This window comes from Photinus pyralis, unplaced genomic scaffold, assembly GCF_008802855.1.
Source record: "Photinus pyralis isolate 1611_PpyrPB1 unplaced genomic scaffold, Ppyr1.3 Ppyr1.4_LG6, whole genome shotgun sequence".
Classification (NCBI taxonomy): Eukaryota; Metazoa; Arthropoda; class Insecta; order Coleoptera; family Lampyridae; genus Photinus; species Photinus pyralis.
In genome coordinates this window covers 45,244,500-45,261,463 of record NW_022170663.1, presented here as the reverse complement: position 1 = coordinate 45,261,463, position 16,964 = coordinate 45,244,500, and the positions used below count along the sequence as shown (strand labels likewise).

The 16,964-nt window shown below is 38.4% G+C and overlaps 2 protein-coding genes and 1 long non-coding RNA gene across 4 annotated transcripts in view; 1 reads left to right on the top strand and 2 right to left on the bottom strand.

Moving 5' to 3' along the window:
- The window catches only part of LOC116174052, a 147,718-nt gene extending 143,322 nt beyond the window's left edge, over window positions 1-4,396 (bottom strand). The window contains exons 1-2 of the long non-coding RNA XR_004146024.1: window positions 4,031-4,396; window positions 3,661-3,715 (exon numbers count right to left, since the gene is read on the bottom strand). This is a non-coding gene — a long non-coding RNA (uncharacterized LOC116174052). The remainder of the gene's footprint in view (window positions 1-3,660; window positions 3,716-4,030) is intronic.
- Window positions 4,397-5,330: 934 nt separating this feature from the next.
- LOC116174110 (tRNA modification GTPase GTPBP3, mitochondrial-like) lies at window positions 5,331-9,936 on the top strand. 2 transcript variants are annotated; one of them, XM_031491925.1, is made up of 6 exons: window positions 5,331-5,520; window positions 5,568-5,744; window positions 8,313-8,536; window positions 8,575-8,857; window positions 9,156-9,633; window positions 9,680-9,936. In XM_031491925.1, exons 1-6 carry the CDS (start codon window positions 5,445-5,447, stop codon window positions 9,918-9,920), a joined length of 1,479 nt encoding a protein of 492 aa, XP_031347785.1. In that variant the 5' UTR covers window positions 5,331-5,444; the 3' UTR covers window positions 9,921-9,936. The 2 variants fall into 2 exon arrangements, with proteins under 2 accessions (XP_031347785.1, XP_031347786.1); XM_031491926.1 differs by lacking the exon at window positions 5,331-5,520 and having other exon boundaries at window positions 5,606-5,744; window positions 8,323-8,536.
- A 3,051-nt stretch (window positions 9,937-12,987) lies between these two features.
- Window positions 12,988-16,964, bottom strand: part of LOC116173983 (CUB and sushi domain-containing protein 2) — a 59,948-nt gene continuing 55,971 nt past the window's right edge. The window contains exons 13-16 of the mRNA XM_031491739.1: window positions 14,089-14,262; window positions 13,860-14,036; window positions 13,702-13,810; window positions 12,988-13,654 (exon numbers count right to left, since the gene is read on the bottom strand). Coding sequence (XP_031347599.1) covers window positions 13,378-13,654; window positions 13,702-13,810; window positions 13,860-14,036; window positions 14,089-14,262 — 737 coding nt within the window. The 3' untranslated portion in view covers window positions 12,988-13,377. The remainder of the gene's footprint in view (window positions 13,655-13,701; window positions 13,811-13,859; window positions 14,037-14,088; window positions 14,263-16,964) is intronic.

The window sequence follows — 16,964 nt, the reverse complement described above, 5'->3', positions numbered from 1 at the left end:
GGGTTTAAAGGTCGTTAATCAATTCAAAAAACGCACGTTCATCATTTTCCACGGTACGAGTTTATTTCTCATGACGAGTTCACTAATGTAATTCAATATAGCCCGTTAAGGATGTGAAATCTAATACTAAAACGTCACTGGAAGCAGCCAAAGGCTATTAAAAAACAAAAGCCTATACGATTTTACCGAAATCCAAACCTAAATGCTCTCGTTACAAAGTCGTGACGTCTGTCTTTTTAAAGACAGCGTAAAACACTTATCGCTAGATCTGATGTCATTTTTTGAGCATTTTTCCTTTATTTTTGACTCGTTCACAATTTTTTGCACTTAGTCAAGTACCTGTGTTTTGTGAATGGAAATTGTCTTTCAACCAATGCTAGTATCCATCTAATAACTGAAAAAGTGTCTTCTTCTGACGACAACGTGGTTAATAATTCTATTATATAATTATTAATTAATAAATAATATAATTGCCCCTGGGAGCCCTTCACGAGCACCCTCCAAAGCCAGGGCATTTGCCATGCTTTTAAAGGAAAGACTTGCCTTAACTTTTTCATTTTCATTTTTATTCATCACTTAAATATTTTAGAAAAATGCGCACGGTTACAGCGATTTCTTCAAAATGGATTCCTGGGTCAGAGTTGGAAGCGAGGTTGGAAGGGTATTACATTGATGGCAGGGCCGGTTTTAGGCGTAAGCGGCGTAACCCGTCGCTTACGCCGCAGACAAGAAAGGGCCCAAAAATTACTCATGTTTAATGACTGACGGACCAAAAATCGGTACACGGGATATTCATATTCATAAAAAGCAGACGCGTTATCCCTTCAGAAAACTCTGTAGCATTTTTGTGCAACTTTGCTTTTCAAAAAAATGTGAGAACACATTAACCTACAAATAGGTAACCTAATGTTCAATTCTGCTGAATTGGAATTAGCGGGACATTGTCTGATAGGCGGTACGAAGTTCGCTAGTAATAAATGAACGCCTATACAGGGTGTTAATTAATGTCATGCAGATATTTCAAGAGGTGATACTCGTCAAAATAAGAAACAAATTCAAATATATGCATGGCCTAAAAGCCGTCGTTTTTGTTATACAGGGTGACTAATAAAATGCAACACTCTGTATATTGCGACCAACTATTTTGATACTTTATTGTAGAGACTCTAACAAATAATTGATGTATGAAATTTGAAACAATTATCCCAGAACATAAGAGAGAAAACGCAAAACACGAGAACAAAATTGAAACTTTGCCACCCTGTATAACAAAAATTGCGTCCTTTAGATCACGCACATATTTGCATTTTTTTCTTATTTTGATGCCACCCCCTGCAATATCTGCATGCCATTAATTAACAACCTGTATTTTTAGCGCATTTTCCAACTCATGTTATTCTGTCCGTCCGAGGCCTTAACCACTTCTACAGTTTTCAAGATATGTAGGTCGTTCTTTTTGCATTCGGCAGCTAATAGCACTGGCACCTCAACCAAGAAAAATCTTGACGATTAATCTATGCGCTTGCGCAAACTGCGCGATGTCAATTTTCTTATTTATGGAGATATTTCTTTAAAATTTTAACTCAGATGCTTCTAGTAAAGACAAGCATATCGCATATTGTATAAATCAGATGTGCTCATGCGCAAACAACGCAATGTCAACTTTCTTATTTATAGAGATTTTTTTTTAATTTTAACCAGATTCTTCTAATACCTAAAGGCAAACATATCGCATACTTTAAACATCAGGTGTGTCCGGAAGTACTGATGAATTCATGAAAAATGCGCTAGTTACTAACCTTAAAGCGAAAACCTCTTTTCATTTTTAAACACATGCTTGCCAAAAGTTCCCATTATTCTGGCTTTAGCGAGACGAGCAGAGGCGCAAATTTTGGTGCTTGCTTACACGTAACTTTTGCCTTGAACCGGCCCTGATTTTTGGCAACGTCACAAGCAATGTTTTACCGTTTTAAAAATAAACGGAAGCCATAAAAAAATACATAGCTCTCGTCGTTACGTAGATCTCGCGAGTGCAGAACGTTGCCGAACCGGTTGTAAATAGATATGTACCTCAGATAAAATGAAACTTTTTCGAGTATTACGATGACTCAAATCATCTGTACTACCAATCTAACATTTTTTTGTTTAGGTAACGGTTGCGGGCCCTCCCAGGACGCAAAGATAGTCTGCCACTAGTGCCCTTCACCACGTCACAGTTCCCATCTTAGGCGGAAAAAATACTCACCTCATGCACCACGCCACCACAACTCGCTTATAAATAAATAAAATTATTAATATAGGTCAGTTTTGGCATCAATAAGAATTTATATTTTTTTGGTCGTTTGCATTCAGTACTTACCATATTTTTAAGGCGGAAGGACTTCTTGTAATAAGGATGGATTTCTTGATTGGCTAAAGCGCCCTATGATTACGGTAATATTTTAGCGAATAAATTTGTACCTATGTCTACGCGAACTCCGTTCATCAACACGAAGTCTGAGATCTCAGCACTGAGAGTGTAACAATTGCAATTAATGGATTAGTAAAAAAATCTTTGAGCTGAATTATAAAAGGTCACCTATTTCAGTCTGTACGCCATGAATTATTATCGGGGTCACCAAGACGTCTGACATTAAAGTTGCAGCTTATTCTCTTTAGACAGTTTCAAAAATGGTGAATAAAATCTAAAGCACACAAAACAACTTCACATGTGTAAGTTTCTCACGAGAGAAGTTGTGAATTGTGATCGGTTTAATGTTGCGGTTAGTTTAATTAATTAGCAGTGAATGAACGAATCTAATGCTATGGTTACCTACAAGTGTGAGTGATTACATACTTCATTGGGCACTAATTGCAAATACCTACAACAAACGATTTTTAGCTGCTCGCGTTCAACAGCAACAGGGAAAGTTTCAGCTGTGTACGTAGTGCTTGGTAATAAAAGTCATCATCAAAGAACATCACGATGCTTCGGATGTAATCTGGTTCGGCTGGGGATCTTAATGTCTTGATATCAAGTCGTTATTTCTGATGTATATTGATTTATTTTTATAAGAAACGCCGCGAGGGGATGAAATAATCATAAAACTATATTGTAGAATGTTATTCCCATATATCGAAGGCAACAACAAAAATACATCAAATGAAAAAAAATAACAAAAATACCCGAAAGGCAATTTAATTGCATCATAGAAAATTTATATGGAACGAAATCTCCTGAGAATTTTTCGCTTGTAAAAATGCGGTACAGTAATTTCAATACATGCGAGACAAATATGAAACTCTACACAGTTGTAAATTATTGATCTCAACTCCCCTTTATTTATTTTAGCCACCCTAATTTATATTCGGACGAACAGTGCCCATTGGCTGATAGCTTTTATTGTTTCAAATTCACGCAATTTTTATATTTCATACCAATTTGTAGCATTGCAAAAGAAAGTGCGGACGGTCACACTATTCAAAGTGGCACTATGCAACCCTTTTTGGCGGGAAAATTTAAATTTCCCATTAATCTGGGAACGATACAGGTAGCGCCATCTACCGGTCTTCAGTCTAGCTACTGCAGAGTTCTGCAGGGTAATTGTTAATATTTTTTTAAAAGTTTATCAACGAACTTAACAGATAAAGGCGAGCGAAACTAAAGAATAAAGCACTTACATTTAACAGCCGAACACAGAGTTAACAAGACAGGTCGTCGGGCACAGTCATCAAACTGAAAAAAAAACCGAAAACTTAAATAATATCGTAAACTATTTAAAAAGCACTTAGAATTACAGTTAAATTAAAGTGTAAAATCTAGCAAAGTTGGCTAAGGGTTGCTCGAGTGGCTACTCTTTTGTTATCACAGTTCCGAATGGGCCTAACCTAAATCGTAGCAGGCCATGCCTTGGACCATCTACAAAACACAGTTTAAGGGTGTAATTGGGCCCACTGAAGGCGTCTGAGACGCCTCCTGACCTTTAACTACCAGCATCCTAATACGTCATAGTCATTCATGTAAATAAAGTACAATCAAAAAATCTCTCACCTTATAAAGCAAAATAACAAAAACGTAAGGCACATGCACAAAAACGGCTTAAAACAAATAATAACTGCAAAAAAAACGAACAAAAACTGGGGGTTGATAACGAATTTTGATAAAAAAACACACTTCGGTCAAAGAACCGTCGTGTATAGGAATGCAAGCAATGAAAACAGGTGGAGGGACGCGTCGTGGCGCGGCCAACGTCGAAATTAGCGGCGCTGTCGTCGCGGCGCCCGCCACTTGTTGATCCCGTTTGAACGTCTGGCACGGTTTTGCGCGTTTTTTCGCTGTTTTTAATACAACATTTGTTGATAGCGCCGGTGTTTTGGCCATTGTTTATACATTAAAAAGCACGTGTAATTTGACGTTTGTCATGTGTTTTACAATGTAAACAACGGGTTCGCGGCTGCGCTAACTGCCTAGTTCGCGGAAAGATGTCGGTGGTAGCGCGAATTTGGATTTATATGCAAAACATTTATAACTAAAATATGTACTCTACGATTTGTTAAAATAAAACCTCTGCCTTTAGGGCCTAACAACTTCAACAGTCTTTGTTTCAGAGCTTTAATGGCTTTAACAATGTAAAGTTTTGAAGACCTAAAGGCAATTGAGCAATCTTTTAGACTCACATCAACAATCTTTCATGCGTTTCAACGCTTTACCCTTTTCAGTGCCCTTCGACGGACTTATGAATCGTTATAAGTTATAACTTATCAGGCCAACCTTGATAGTATATGCAAGATTTTCAAAGATCTGCCGTGATATTTTGGAATGCAGAGTTTTTTCATATTTTCTTGCGTAACTAGATAATGAAATCCAAAAGTCGCTGACTCTCTATGTTTCTGAATACAAGCTCTTTAAAGATCTTCATTAACTTTTAAGAATCATTAAGGACTTTACATTTCTTTACAGATCTTTCGCACCTCTTATCAAGATTCCTCAAGGCTTACAAAACTTTCTATAGTTTTTAAAACCTTTCAAAGGACCCTTCTGGCCTGTAGAAATCGAGAAAGAGTTCCTTAAACCACGAAAATCAATAATATTCAAGATACAAATAGTGTAGGTAAATGTTTCTTCATATAATGTTGCAACAGCGAATTTAGGGCGCGTTATCATGCACACAGACGGACGGACGGACAGAAAGTTCAAATTTCAAAATCATGAACGAGCTTTGTCGTTCATTCAAAGCTTACAAACGTGTAATAATTTATGTGCTAAAGTGCATAGGTATTATAAATCCATATTTTGAACCTGGCGCTTAGACGCTTTTTCTAGCCAAGTTTCACACCTCTTGTAACAGCTCAACAGCTGATTCCCAAACAACCTCAACTTCAATAATTAAATAAATACTAATTTGTGATTTTGAGAATGAAATCCTACAATTCACCTTAACGACTAAACGCTAAAATGCAAAAGAATGTTTCGGTGTAGCTTGCATTTACGGCACTATTGTCATCAAGTTTCCCAAAGCACAATATTCGCACTCTCTTCAGGTAGGTAATTTTTACTGAGAAGTAGATATACACTTGCTCACTTTTAGGTCAAGGCAAATGCGGAGTTGCTGTTATCCGAGTCTCGGGACCTTCGGCTGGAAATGCCTTAAAGCACTTGACCGGCATGAAGGAGTTACCGAAACCTCGCTATGCTCTTTTGAAAAAATTAAAACATCCCGATAGGGGGGAGGTGCTCGATAGAGGACTGGTCTTATGGTTTCCCTGTAAGTCTATCTACCCGCATCAAGTTAACAATAGATTCCAGCAACAGATATTCACTCGGGACGTTTTTTTAATGGATCCTTGAACGGTTTTTTATGAATTTCTGACAAAAAACAGATGCCTATGAAACTAAATGACAAAATTATTAACAAAAGCAACAGGGGCGAGAGTGGGGTTGAAAAATAGAGGTGACTTTAGTGGAACTAAAGGTCATACTACACTGATCTTTGGTGGAACTATGCCTGATGGTTTCACAAACGATGATTCAGGTTAATCCGAGGGTTAATCAATGATTAAATATATTAGAATGTTAGCCTCCCTTGATTATACGCTCATTTGTTTCCCATTATAATATTTTTAATCACTGATTAAGTAATCATCATTTGTGAAAGGCAAGGTACAACCTCTCCCTGTTTTAAAATTACAAATTCCCTGCCTTCCTGATGATAATTATGAAATTGATTATTTGCCAGTGTAGTCATTTTTTTGTGGTGCATCAATGTTTTCGATTCGTTGATTGATTTTGGGTACAGGATCCATACGCCATTCTACATTGCATATAAATGTATCTATTTTATAATTGTAAATGTTTGCAGAAGAGTGGTCACTTTTTTGTGGTGCATCAATATTTTTGATTCAGTACAGGATCCCCTTCCTTATAATTATGGCAATAATTTATTGCCAGGGTAATAGTACTTTTTTGTGATTCATCAAAATTTTTGATTCGTTAATTGATTTTATGTACAGGATCTACAGGCCATTCTACAAGTGCATATAAAGATACAACCTCCCCTGTTTTGTAATTAAAAAGATCCTCCCTGCTAATTATGGCAATGGTTTATTGCCAGAGTACTCACTTTTTTGTGGTGTATCAAATAATTTTGATTTTGTGTACAGGATCCATAATGCCAATCTGCAACTGTATGTGAAGGTACTGTCTCTCCCTGTTTTAAAATTAAACATTTTTGAAGAAGACCCTCCTGATAATGATGGCAATGGTTTAGTGCCAGGGTAGCCATTTTTTTGTGGTGAATCAATATTTTTGATTCGTTGATTGATTTTGTGTACAGGATCCATATGCCAATCTCAAACTGTATGTGAAGGTACAGTCTCTCCCTGTTTTAATATTAAACATTTTTGAAGAAGACCCTCCCTGACAATTGTGGCAATGGTTTGGTGCCAAGGTAGCCATTTTTTTGGTGGTCAACCAATATTTTTGAATCGATTGATTTTGTGTACAGGAACCATACACCATTATACTACTGCATATAAAGGTATAACCTCTTCCTGTTTTAAAATGACAAATTTTTGAAGAATACCCCCCTGATAATTATGCAATGATTTATTGCCAGAGTACTCACTTTTTTGGTGATGAATCAATATTTTTGATTTGTGGATTGATTTTGTGTACAGAATCCATAACCATTTTTGAAGAAGACCCTCCCTGATAATTATGGCAATGGTTTAGTGCCAGAGTAGCCATTTTTTTGTGGTGTATCATTATTTTTGATTTGTTTTATTGATTTTGTGTACAGAATCCATATGCCAATCTGCAACTGAAGGTACAGTCTCTCCCTGTTTTAATATTAAACATTTTGAAGAAGACCCTCCCTGATAATTATGGCAATGGTTTAGTGCCAGGGTAGCCATTTTTTTTGTGGTGAACCATTATTTTTGATTTGTGGATTGATTTTGTGTACAAGATTCATAAACCAATCTGCAACTGTATGTGAAGGTACAGTCTCTCCCTGTTTTAAAACAAACATTTTTGAAGAAGACCCTCCCTGATATTATGGCTATGGTTTAGTGCCAGGGTAGCCATTTTTTTTGTGGTGAATCAATATTTTTGTTTCGTTGATTGATTTTGTGTACAGGATCCATATGCCAATCTGCAACTGTATGTGAAGGTACAGTCTCTCCCTGTTTTAAAATTAAACATTTTTAAAGAAGACCCTCCCTGATATAATTATGGCAATGGTTTAGTGCCAGGGTAGCCATTTTTTTGTGGTATTTTTGTTTAGTTGATTGATTTTGTGTACAGGATCCATATGCCAATCTGCAACTGTATATGAAGGTACAGTCTCTCCCTGTTTTAAAAACAAACATTTTTGAAGAAGACCCTCCCTGATATCTATGGCTATGGTTTAGTGCCAGGGTAGCCATTTTTTTTGTGGTGAATCAATATTTTTGTTTCGTTGATTGATTTTGTGTACAGGATCCATATGCTAATCTGCAACTGTATGTGAAGGTACAGTCTCTCCCTGTTTTAAAATTAAACATTTTTAAAGAAGACCCTCCCTGATAATTATGGCAATGGTTTAGTGGCAGGGTAGCCATTTTTTTGTGGGAATCAATATTTTTGATTCGTTGATTGATTTTGACACAGGATCCACACGCCATTCTGCAACTGCATATAACCTCTCCCCTCGCCTCATATCGTTTTCCACCCCTATTTCGTATTAATTGGATCTTTTTTTGACACAAAAATGGATCCGATTCATCTATTAATGGAATCTGTTGCTCACTCGACTCTGTCTTTGGAGAAATGCGTGGTTAGAATTATCGCTCAGCTCCACACAGCTTCACCGGCGAAGACAGTTGCGAATTTCAAATTCACGGCGGTTTGGCAGTGATCAACGGCGTATTGAACGCCCTAAGTGCGATTCCTACCTTGCGTCTAGCGTCTCCTGGTGAATTTACCAAGCGTGCTTTTTACAACGGTAAATTGGACTTGACGCAAGCCGAAGGATTAGCCGATCTGCTATCTGCTGAAACGGAATTACAAAGAAAACAGGTAGCTAGGAATAAATGCGTATGTTTTAACTCTCTCAGGCTTTTTTGCAAACCGAGGGACACCTAAAGAACGTCTACATGCGTTGGAAGAACGTTTTGGTGAGTGCGCTGGCAAACTTGGAGGCCTACATCGATTTTCACGAGACCGAGGTTTTGGATGCTGATTTGGTGAATGGCACGATGAATAGCGTCTTGAAGCTGTCGGAAGACATACGCAAACATCTTGGTAACGGGGTCAGAGGCGAATGTTTAAGGAATGGCGTGAAAACCGTTCTAATCGGCGAGACCAACGTGGGCAAAAGTAGTCTTGCTAATGTTCTTTGTAAGGGCGTAAGTACAGGATGGTCCATTAGTATCCCAGAATTTCATGTTAGCCAACTGTTTAGGCAGTGAGCATTTGACAGTGAACAAAGAATCAGACGCCTTTACTAAAACAAAGTGTCACTTGGTTCAGTGCTTCAGTGGTACAGGGGCTTGCTAGTGGGTGGTTTACGTTAGTACCTACGCACTGAAACACTGGAACGTAAAACCAACATTAAGATCTCCCATCAATAAAATTTTAATGAGCCGAACGCTAATGGACCACCGTCCAAACCGAATCTCTAGTAACATGTTCGTAGGCAGCCGACCTTTATCCATAGTAACTCCCATACACGGTACCACAAGAGACGTACTAGAGGCAACTTTAGACATAGGTGGCTATCCCGTTGTACTCAACGACACCGCTGGTTTACGTTCGCAAAGTGCGGACGTAATAGAACAAGAAGGTATGATTCGAACCTTAAGGGCCTGTGAAGACGCCAATTTGATATTATTAGTCGCCGACTGCACAAATTACTTATCATGGCAGAAAGCGAGCCAATCAAGTAATTTTCTCGACTTCCTCGCCTTTTACGCGCGAAAGCTTGACATTTGCGATATTTTATTCAACGAAGATAACACGACAAAGAAGCCGTTCATTGTCATTGGTAATAAGGTGGATTTAGTCGAAGAGTGTGACCTGGTACACTTGCAGTCGTTTCAAAACCTGATCTCTTGCAATTCAAAGAAAGGCATTGACTTCTTGACTTCTAGCATTATTGACCAGTTGAAGCAAATGTAAGTTAACTTCGTCGCAATTCTGAGGCAATAACATAATTGGTAGATGTGGAGAGCCGACGGAAGAGCATCCTAGTATGAACCAAGTTCGTCATCGTGAGTGCTTAACTTTATGCTTGAGACATCTAGAGTCCTTTCTCCAAGATCGCCAGTCTTTTGACGACAACACTGTCTTTATGGCAGAGAAGCTGAGGAAAGCTCTTCGACAGTTAGATAAGCTAACAGGCATTTTTAGTACTGAGCAGTTGTTAAGTGTCATTTTTAATCAGTTTTGCATTGGAAAATAAAATTTAGTATTAGTAAGTATTTTTTTTGTGGTATTTACTGTGTCATTTACGAATGACAGTGGTGTGATGCTTTAAAAGTAAATTCCGTTGATTGATGATGTGATCTGTAGATGTCCATAGCCATAGCCTTAGTTGCCAGTTGCCACTGTGTCATGCAATCTAGCTTGTACACACTAATTCTGGATTCTCCGAATTTTGAAATGTCAATCCGGCCAATTAAGTGAGGATAATTAACTGTAGTTAACTAATTGTGTTGCAACAAAATTCGTCTCACTGAATTGGGCTTAGTGTCATTGGAATCGCGCTTAATTAATATAGATTTTGAGATATGTCCCAGATTTTTAGGTTGCCCAGGAGCCTGAAATTAATTAAAGGAGATTTAATTTTTGGACGTTTTCATCCGAGTAGGGCGGCCGGTTTGAAAATCCGAGTTTCGTTTCCACACTTTGGGAATTGTATATAAGGTAATAGCCTCATCGACTGCTATTTGAGAGGTGGTGGGTTTGAATCCCTCTGTCGACTAATTTATCTGGGGTTTTGTCAGGGAACTTTACTCAGACATACGTAGCTTTGCATAATGCTAGCATCATATAGAAATCTACGATGCGAATGTTGCAACAGCGCTCTTCCTTCTCAGTATTGCAACTCCGTTCCTTTCGTTCCCATCCCTAACTTTACTCGTACCTATCCTTACATTCCCTTTCTTTGTCTGAAGAGGATCTGGCAAGCGTGATCAGGAAGGTCAGTAATGAAACACGATGACCTTAGTACATTTTAATAAATGATCTCAAAAATGACACTGTAATATACAAATCTGCAATGCCAACATTTAAATTTAAATTAATTTTAGTAGAAGGGAATCAACGTAGTCAGAGAACATTTAATTTCAAAACAGGCTTCGCAGAAAACAACGGAGCTATAATCGTTAAATGAATCTCAAACAAAATGTGGCAATCAAACTTTATATCAAGGAGTCGACGAAAATAAGAAAATTATCTTTGAACTTCAAGTCGCAATATTAGCTCAAAAGGGCGCGTTCAGCCTAATCTTTAACAGCCAACAACACAAACAAACAAAATGGGTAGTGAATAGCGCGGCACATAAAATATTGCGAAAGCAAGGCTAACGTCTGACACTGGGGCAATCGTACACTAAACCTGTAATTAATACTCAATAAAAATTAATAATTCGAATGACTTGACACTAGCAAAAAAATTTGACTCGACCACGGATTATCCTTACAACACCTGTATAAAAGCATAATCGAGACGTTAAATTCAAGAAAACTACTTTACGATGCACAAATAACTAAATTTCTGTTGATCTAATCAATGTAAATAAGATAGTGTGAACAACTTCTTCGGAGTAAAATAAGTAACCTACTTAAGAATCGTTGATATTAGTCTCGAGCCAGGTCTCGGTAACTTCAATTTACTCAACAACGGTAGCTAATTTCTCATATAACAGCTAATCTGAAGGATACAATGAAATCAAACTAACAGAAATGAATTCTCGGAATCACAAAGTGATCGTCAACAAAATCGGGTGTCGGACGGTATATTCTGCGTAGCAAGTGGCGTAAGTAAAAAGTAGATTCACATGGTTAATGTAGGTAGAATTTCTCAAGCCGGTAATGTAGAAACATCCATCGCGTGTCGCGCGCCAATACGAATTTTAATAATAAGATGGCGAGTCCAAGTAAAATTGCGAAGTCATCCACGTAGACCGTAGGTAATATGTAATATCCAGGTAGACACAACGCAAAAGAAAAAAACATAAGAGAACTTTGAGGGAAGGTCCTAAAAAAATATACTTATTAAGAAAAATGCTGCGTAATCAACTAACATGCCTGGTACTGTTTATATGCAACTACAAAACGCTTCAATGGAGCCACAGCCAGAGACGTCAAAGAGAAACAGAAACCACTCCAAACTCCAAGATAAATGGTAAAGCCAAAACAATAATCCTTTTATACAGGCAAGACACGAAGTCGATAAAAGTATGGCGTACCAAGAGAAAAATTTGCATGTAACTAATGCGACGGCAGAATCTTCACTGAAAGGAAAAATACCACTTTTGGGCACGATACAATTTAAGAAGGGATAGAATTAGAAGTACCATGGAAAACATCTGCACGACCTCTCTCGGCGAAACAAAGAACTATTTAATTTATAACACAAATTTACTACAGGAATAACTTACATCTAAACTAGTGGATTACAAAGTGAATACCTAGAAGGTGTAAGAATTTCAAATACCTATAAGTTAGATTAAGAATTCAAATAAGAGTACGAATCAAATAATTACTTAAGCGGGATTTCAGGAATATCAATCTGTAAAAAGTAACGTTACACATTTCTTCGTTTGCCTCTAACTCCATTCCATAGGCATTCATGAGTAAAGTGGTGTAAGAAAACGTTAAACTGAATATACGGCAAGAGTGTGGAGTTTTAGAATAATGCTGAAGTTGATATGCTCCCATAGCTTTCCCGTTTACCGGTTCTAAATGGACACGTGGGCTACCGATTTTTCCAAAACCCCAAGACCGATGAATCACGGCCAACTCTTATACATCTGGTGGCGCCTCAGGATATCCGTACTAACCGTCGACTACTATCGTTTTCTGGTTGTAAAGTATTATTACCATTCATAAACGATTATAAATTATGTTGATATACATTCTAGTTACGGATTTTACTATTTTTTATTTATTCATTTACATGCAACCAATTTTGTGCGAGCTACCGAAGTTCGTCGCAAATTGTTGCAATTCCTCTTCATTTATTATTAAATAATAGAAAATAGCGCGCCGATTCTGTGAGCGGTCCGTGCAAAACAAAATTAGAAGACTAGTGAGAAGCCAGGCCTAACATTTGAGCGGTCCTCGTGCTCCAAACTAGCATTAAAAACATTTTGCTATAAAACATACATTCAAATTTCGCTTTGAAGATGTTGAATCTTTGTTAACTCTCAAGGTGTGGCGTTCTTTCATTCAGCTGTCTAAGTGTATTTGTGATGGGAAAATCTAATGATTTCGTTTTATACACATATATATTATATTTAATAATAATATACATTATTCATACATTACACGTATTTACAAACAATAACTACCTAAATTTACACACATTCACATTTACATCACACACTCTTAGGTATAAAAATAAAGTTGCGGAGAAATAAATAATTTTTAAACAAAATCATTGAAACCGAAAACGACTGTCTGTCAACTATTACTATAAACAACGAAGAAGGCACAATTTTATACAGTTTATTTGGCTTTCCTAGCTTTTCCATCGTTACACCATTCAAAACTACCCCTGTAAATTTCACACCCTTCAATAATACCTTTAAAAATTATTTATGTACATGCAAGGAATTCGTGTTCGGAGGTCCTTTTTTGCAAAATTTTAACAAGAAATAACAAAATTTCGCCTAAAACTACTCAACGAAAAAACTATCGCACGTGTACTCCGTTTATAGTAACTGTATTTCCGTTTGTCCTTCCTATCGGTTCGGGTTCGTAGGTGCCGCTATCTCGCCCTGTCTCTTCATAGGGCGCGTCGTACATGTTCTCATCGTGCACGTTTTCGTAAAGGTTGGGCGTTAAGGGCGGATGCGAGTACCCGTTTCTGTCGCTTAAAGTTGCGTAGCTCATGACGGCCGCGTTACGGTCTTCCTTCCTCTCTGCCCCCTCCACGTTTTCGGTGTTTTTCACGGGCGTCTCTCTTCGCCTGTACGGAAGGGTTAATAATTCAACCACCTATAGACGCTTACTTACAGTTTTAAATAAATAATTCCTAAAAGTATGAGAAGAAACAGGACAACTCCAGCTCCAATACCGATGCTTGTCCCTAGACTAGACGAATCTTCTGGTTCCGCAGATGCCACTGAAAAGCTAACGTGAAAAAGCCGATTTCGGCGAGCTTAACTGTTCACCTTCACATCTCGGAACTTCTCCGGACCAATCTCCAGTTTCCAAACACTTGCGTAGGTACGGCCCGATCCGTTCGTATTGTGGGATGCAGTGGTACTCAATTGCGCTATTGTACGTGGTGCCGTTCATCACAATAATTCTGCCATTCTCGATCGTTCCAGGATGGGTGCAGTCGATTGCTAGAATGGATCAGGTCTAACTCTTGATTTCTAAACGGATTTGATAACTTACGCAGGCAGGTGGGCGCTTGTCCAGTCCATGAGCCCTTTTTGAGACAAACTCGAGTCGAGTTTCCTTCCATTGTATGGCCCCTGGGACAGGAGTAATGCGCGATACCACCCACGCTATGTGTGCTGACTTGCACGTGAACACCATGGAATGCGTCAGGGTCTTTACATTGTATTTCTGAAACGGTTGGTAGATTTATACAGTTCTTAAAATCATACTTTTATGTTTGCCGACAAGTGATTGTTGGGATTTTGATTTGATCTCTTGGTACCGTTAACAGAGGAAAAGGTCTACTTCGAACCGGTATTGAGTGCAGACGTGGTTTTAGTGAGCGCTGTTTAAGTAAAGTTATTCGAAACACAAGGGGCAGTTGTCTTTATCAAGACACAAATAACGCGCGCTAATTAAATTGTGAGAAGCCAGTGTAGGAATCTCCAACCAGTAGGGCAACAAAGGGCGTAAAGATAAAAGATAAGCTTGCTTGAATTGATACTCGATACTTAGAATTAAGGCTGCCGCAAGTCACGGGGAGCGATTAACCAAGGTGATTGGATAAATAGGGGAACTGCGAAAGTAGTCCAGGAAATAGAGACTGAAAATGGACCATTTCCTGCAAAACGAGAAGTAGTTCCAATTTTTTTTGCATGAAAGAATATCGTGGTTAAGAATCCAAGTTTTCGACCTCCCACCCCTTGTGCTTCCTCCGTACCCCACCCTTAAAACCAAATAAATTTGGTTGGTTTTTTAGTTTTTCAATATCTTTTTATAGGTTCATTTTACAAAAAAATATTGTTATCAGAAATTGTAGACTATGAAATTCTACACAACCTTGATATACACTACTTTTTTGTGAAATGATTATTAAAAACGATATAGAGCTTCAGAGTTGCTTATATTTTTAAGAATTCTAAAGTTTGTATGTAGATGTTTTAACCAAATTCAAACTTTATCTCCATAATTAAGAGTTTTATGAGAAAATATCTTGAACTTATCGTGGTATAAATCCCCCTACGCTGCACCCTTACCAAAGGGGAAGCATAATAATTCAACTTTCAACCCTTGCTAGTGGGGATATTTGAATCACTGTGAGATTGTAGCGCTTTCTAATATAAGTTTGAAACAAAAAAATTATCTCACTTCAGTTCAGCTTCATCCTACAAATCCTTCCCCCCCCCCCCCCCCCCTCCGCGGTAGGAATAGATATTTAAATAGGAATAGAAAACAATGTAATAAGCGTTCTACTCTCTGATTAAGTTCACAAGAGCGTTTAAATATCTATTCCAACAGCGCGGGGGGGGGGGGGGGGTGAAACTGAACTGAAGTGTATATTAGAAAGCGCTACTATCTCACAGTTATTGAAATATCCTCACTAGCAAGGGTTGGAAGTTTCAATATTATGCATCCCCTTTGGTAAGGGTGCAGGGTAGAGGGATTTATACCACAATAAATCCAAGATATTTTCTCATAAATCTCTTAATTATAGAGATAAAGTATGAAATTTGGTTAAAACATCTACATAGAAATTTCAGAATTCTTCAAAATATAACCAACTCTCAAGCTCTATATCTTTTTTAATAAACATTTCACAAAAAATATCAAAGTTGTGTAGAATTTTATGGTCTACAATTTCTGATAACAATATTTTTTTCTAAAGTGAACCATTAAAAAGACATGATTGAAAAACTAAGAAACCAACCAAATTTTGGGGGTGGTACGGGGGAAGCACAAGGGGTGGGAGGTCGAAAACTTACATTGTTAACCACCAGATGACTGTCTATGACATGCAAAAAAAATTGGAACTACTTCTCATTTTGCAAGTTAAAACCCTCCATTCCCTGGACTAAAGGTAGCGCTCACCGAACTCGCAAAAATACCTACCTCGAGTGGGCGGAACAAATAGGACCCTTACGAAGGGAAACAAACTTGTCAATCGTCGGTGCTGGGAGAATACGAGGAAGCGAGAGGAGCCGCCGTCTCCAACGAATATAGTCTGGGCATGGTTTCCGGAAGGAGTGCTGCGGCGAGGTGTCAGGGTGCAGAATCAGAAGGAGGCAACAGCATGAGGGTAGCCACGTGGAACGTACAAGGACCAAACGACCCAAAGAAAAGGGAGCTAATTGACGACGAATTAAGAGAATAGGGAACAGATGTAGCCAGCCTACAAGAAACCAAACTAGCAACGAGGAACTACGACTGGTGGATAGGAGGAGGGAAGAAGGAGAGAACCAACAGAGGCACGGAAATCGGAATCAGGAAACCCCGAGACATTGTTGAGAAATTTGAAGAAAGAGGCGATAATATATCTATGGCTCAGATCCAGACTAACGGTTATAGGATGCTACATCCCTCGGACAAAAGAGGACAAGCGGAACTCAGGAAGCTGAGCAGAGGATACCCGGGAATCATGTTCGGCGACACATCCAGCAAATCCAAAACGGTGCTCACTACATGGAGGAGAGGAAACTCTGAATCACAGATCGACCACATAGTCAAGACCAAATCAAAGAAAATAAGCATCACGAAAATAGTTGGATTGGACCACGAAATGGTAAGGGGAGGGGGAGAAGAAAAAAAAAGGAAAGGGAGCAAAGCGAGAGAACTGAATGGTGAGATGTGAGACTTTTGACAGGGGAGAAGAAAAGGGAGGAGTATAGAAAGGAGCAGAACGAGATCAGGAACAAAAAGGGATAAGGGAGGCCATGTTGGAACAGGATCGTCGAAACTCTAAAGGAAGCGGCAGGGAAAACACTTGCGGAACATAAACCACCCATATCACCAAACAGGAAGCAAGCCATGGACAACCACAGCAGAGCACTGAAGAGGTTTGGGCAAAACCCCCACAAACATGAAGCAAAAAAAGAGCAAAGAGGAGAAAAAGA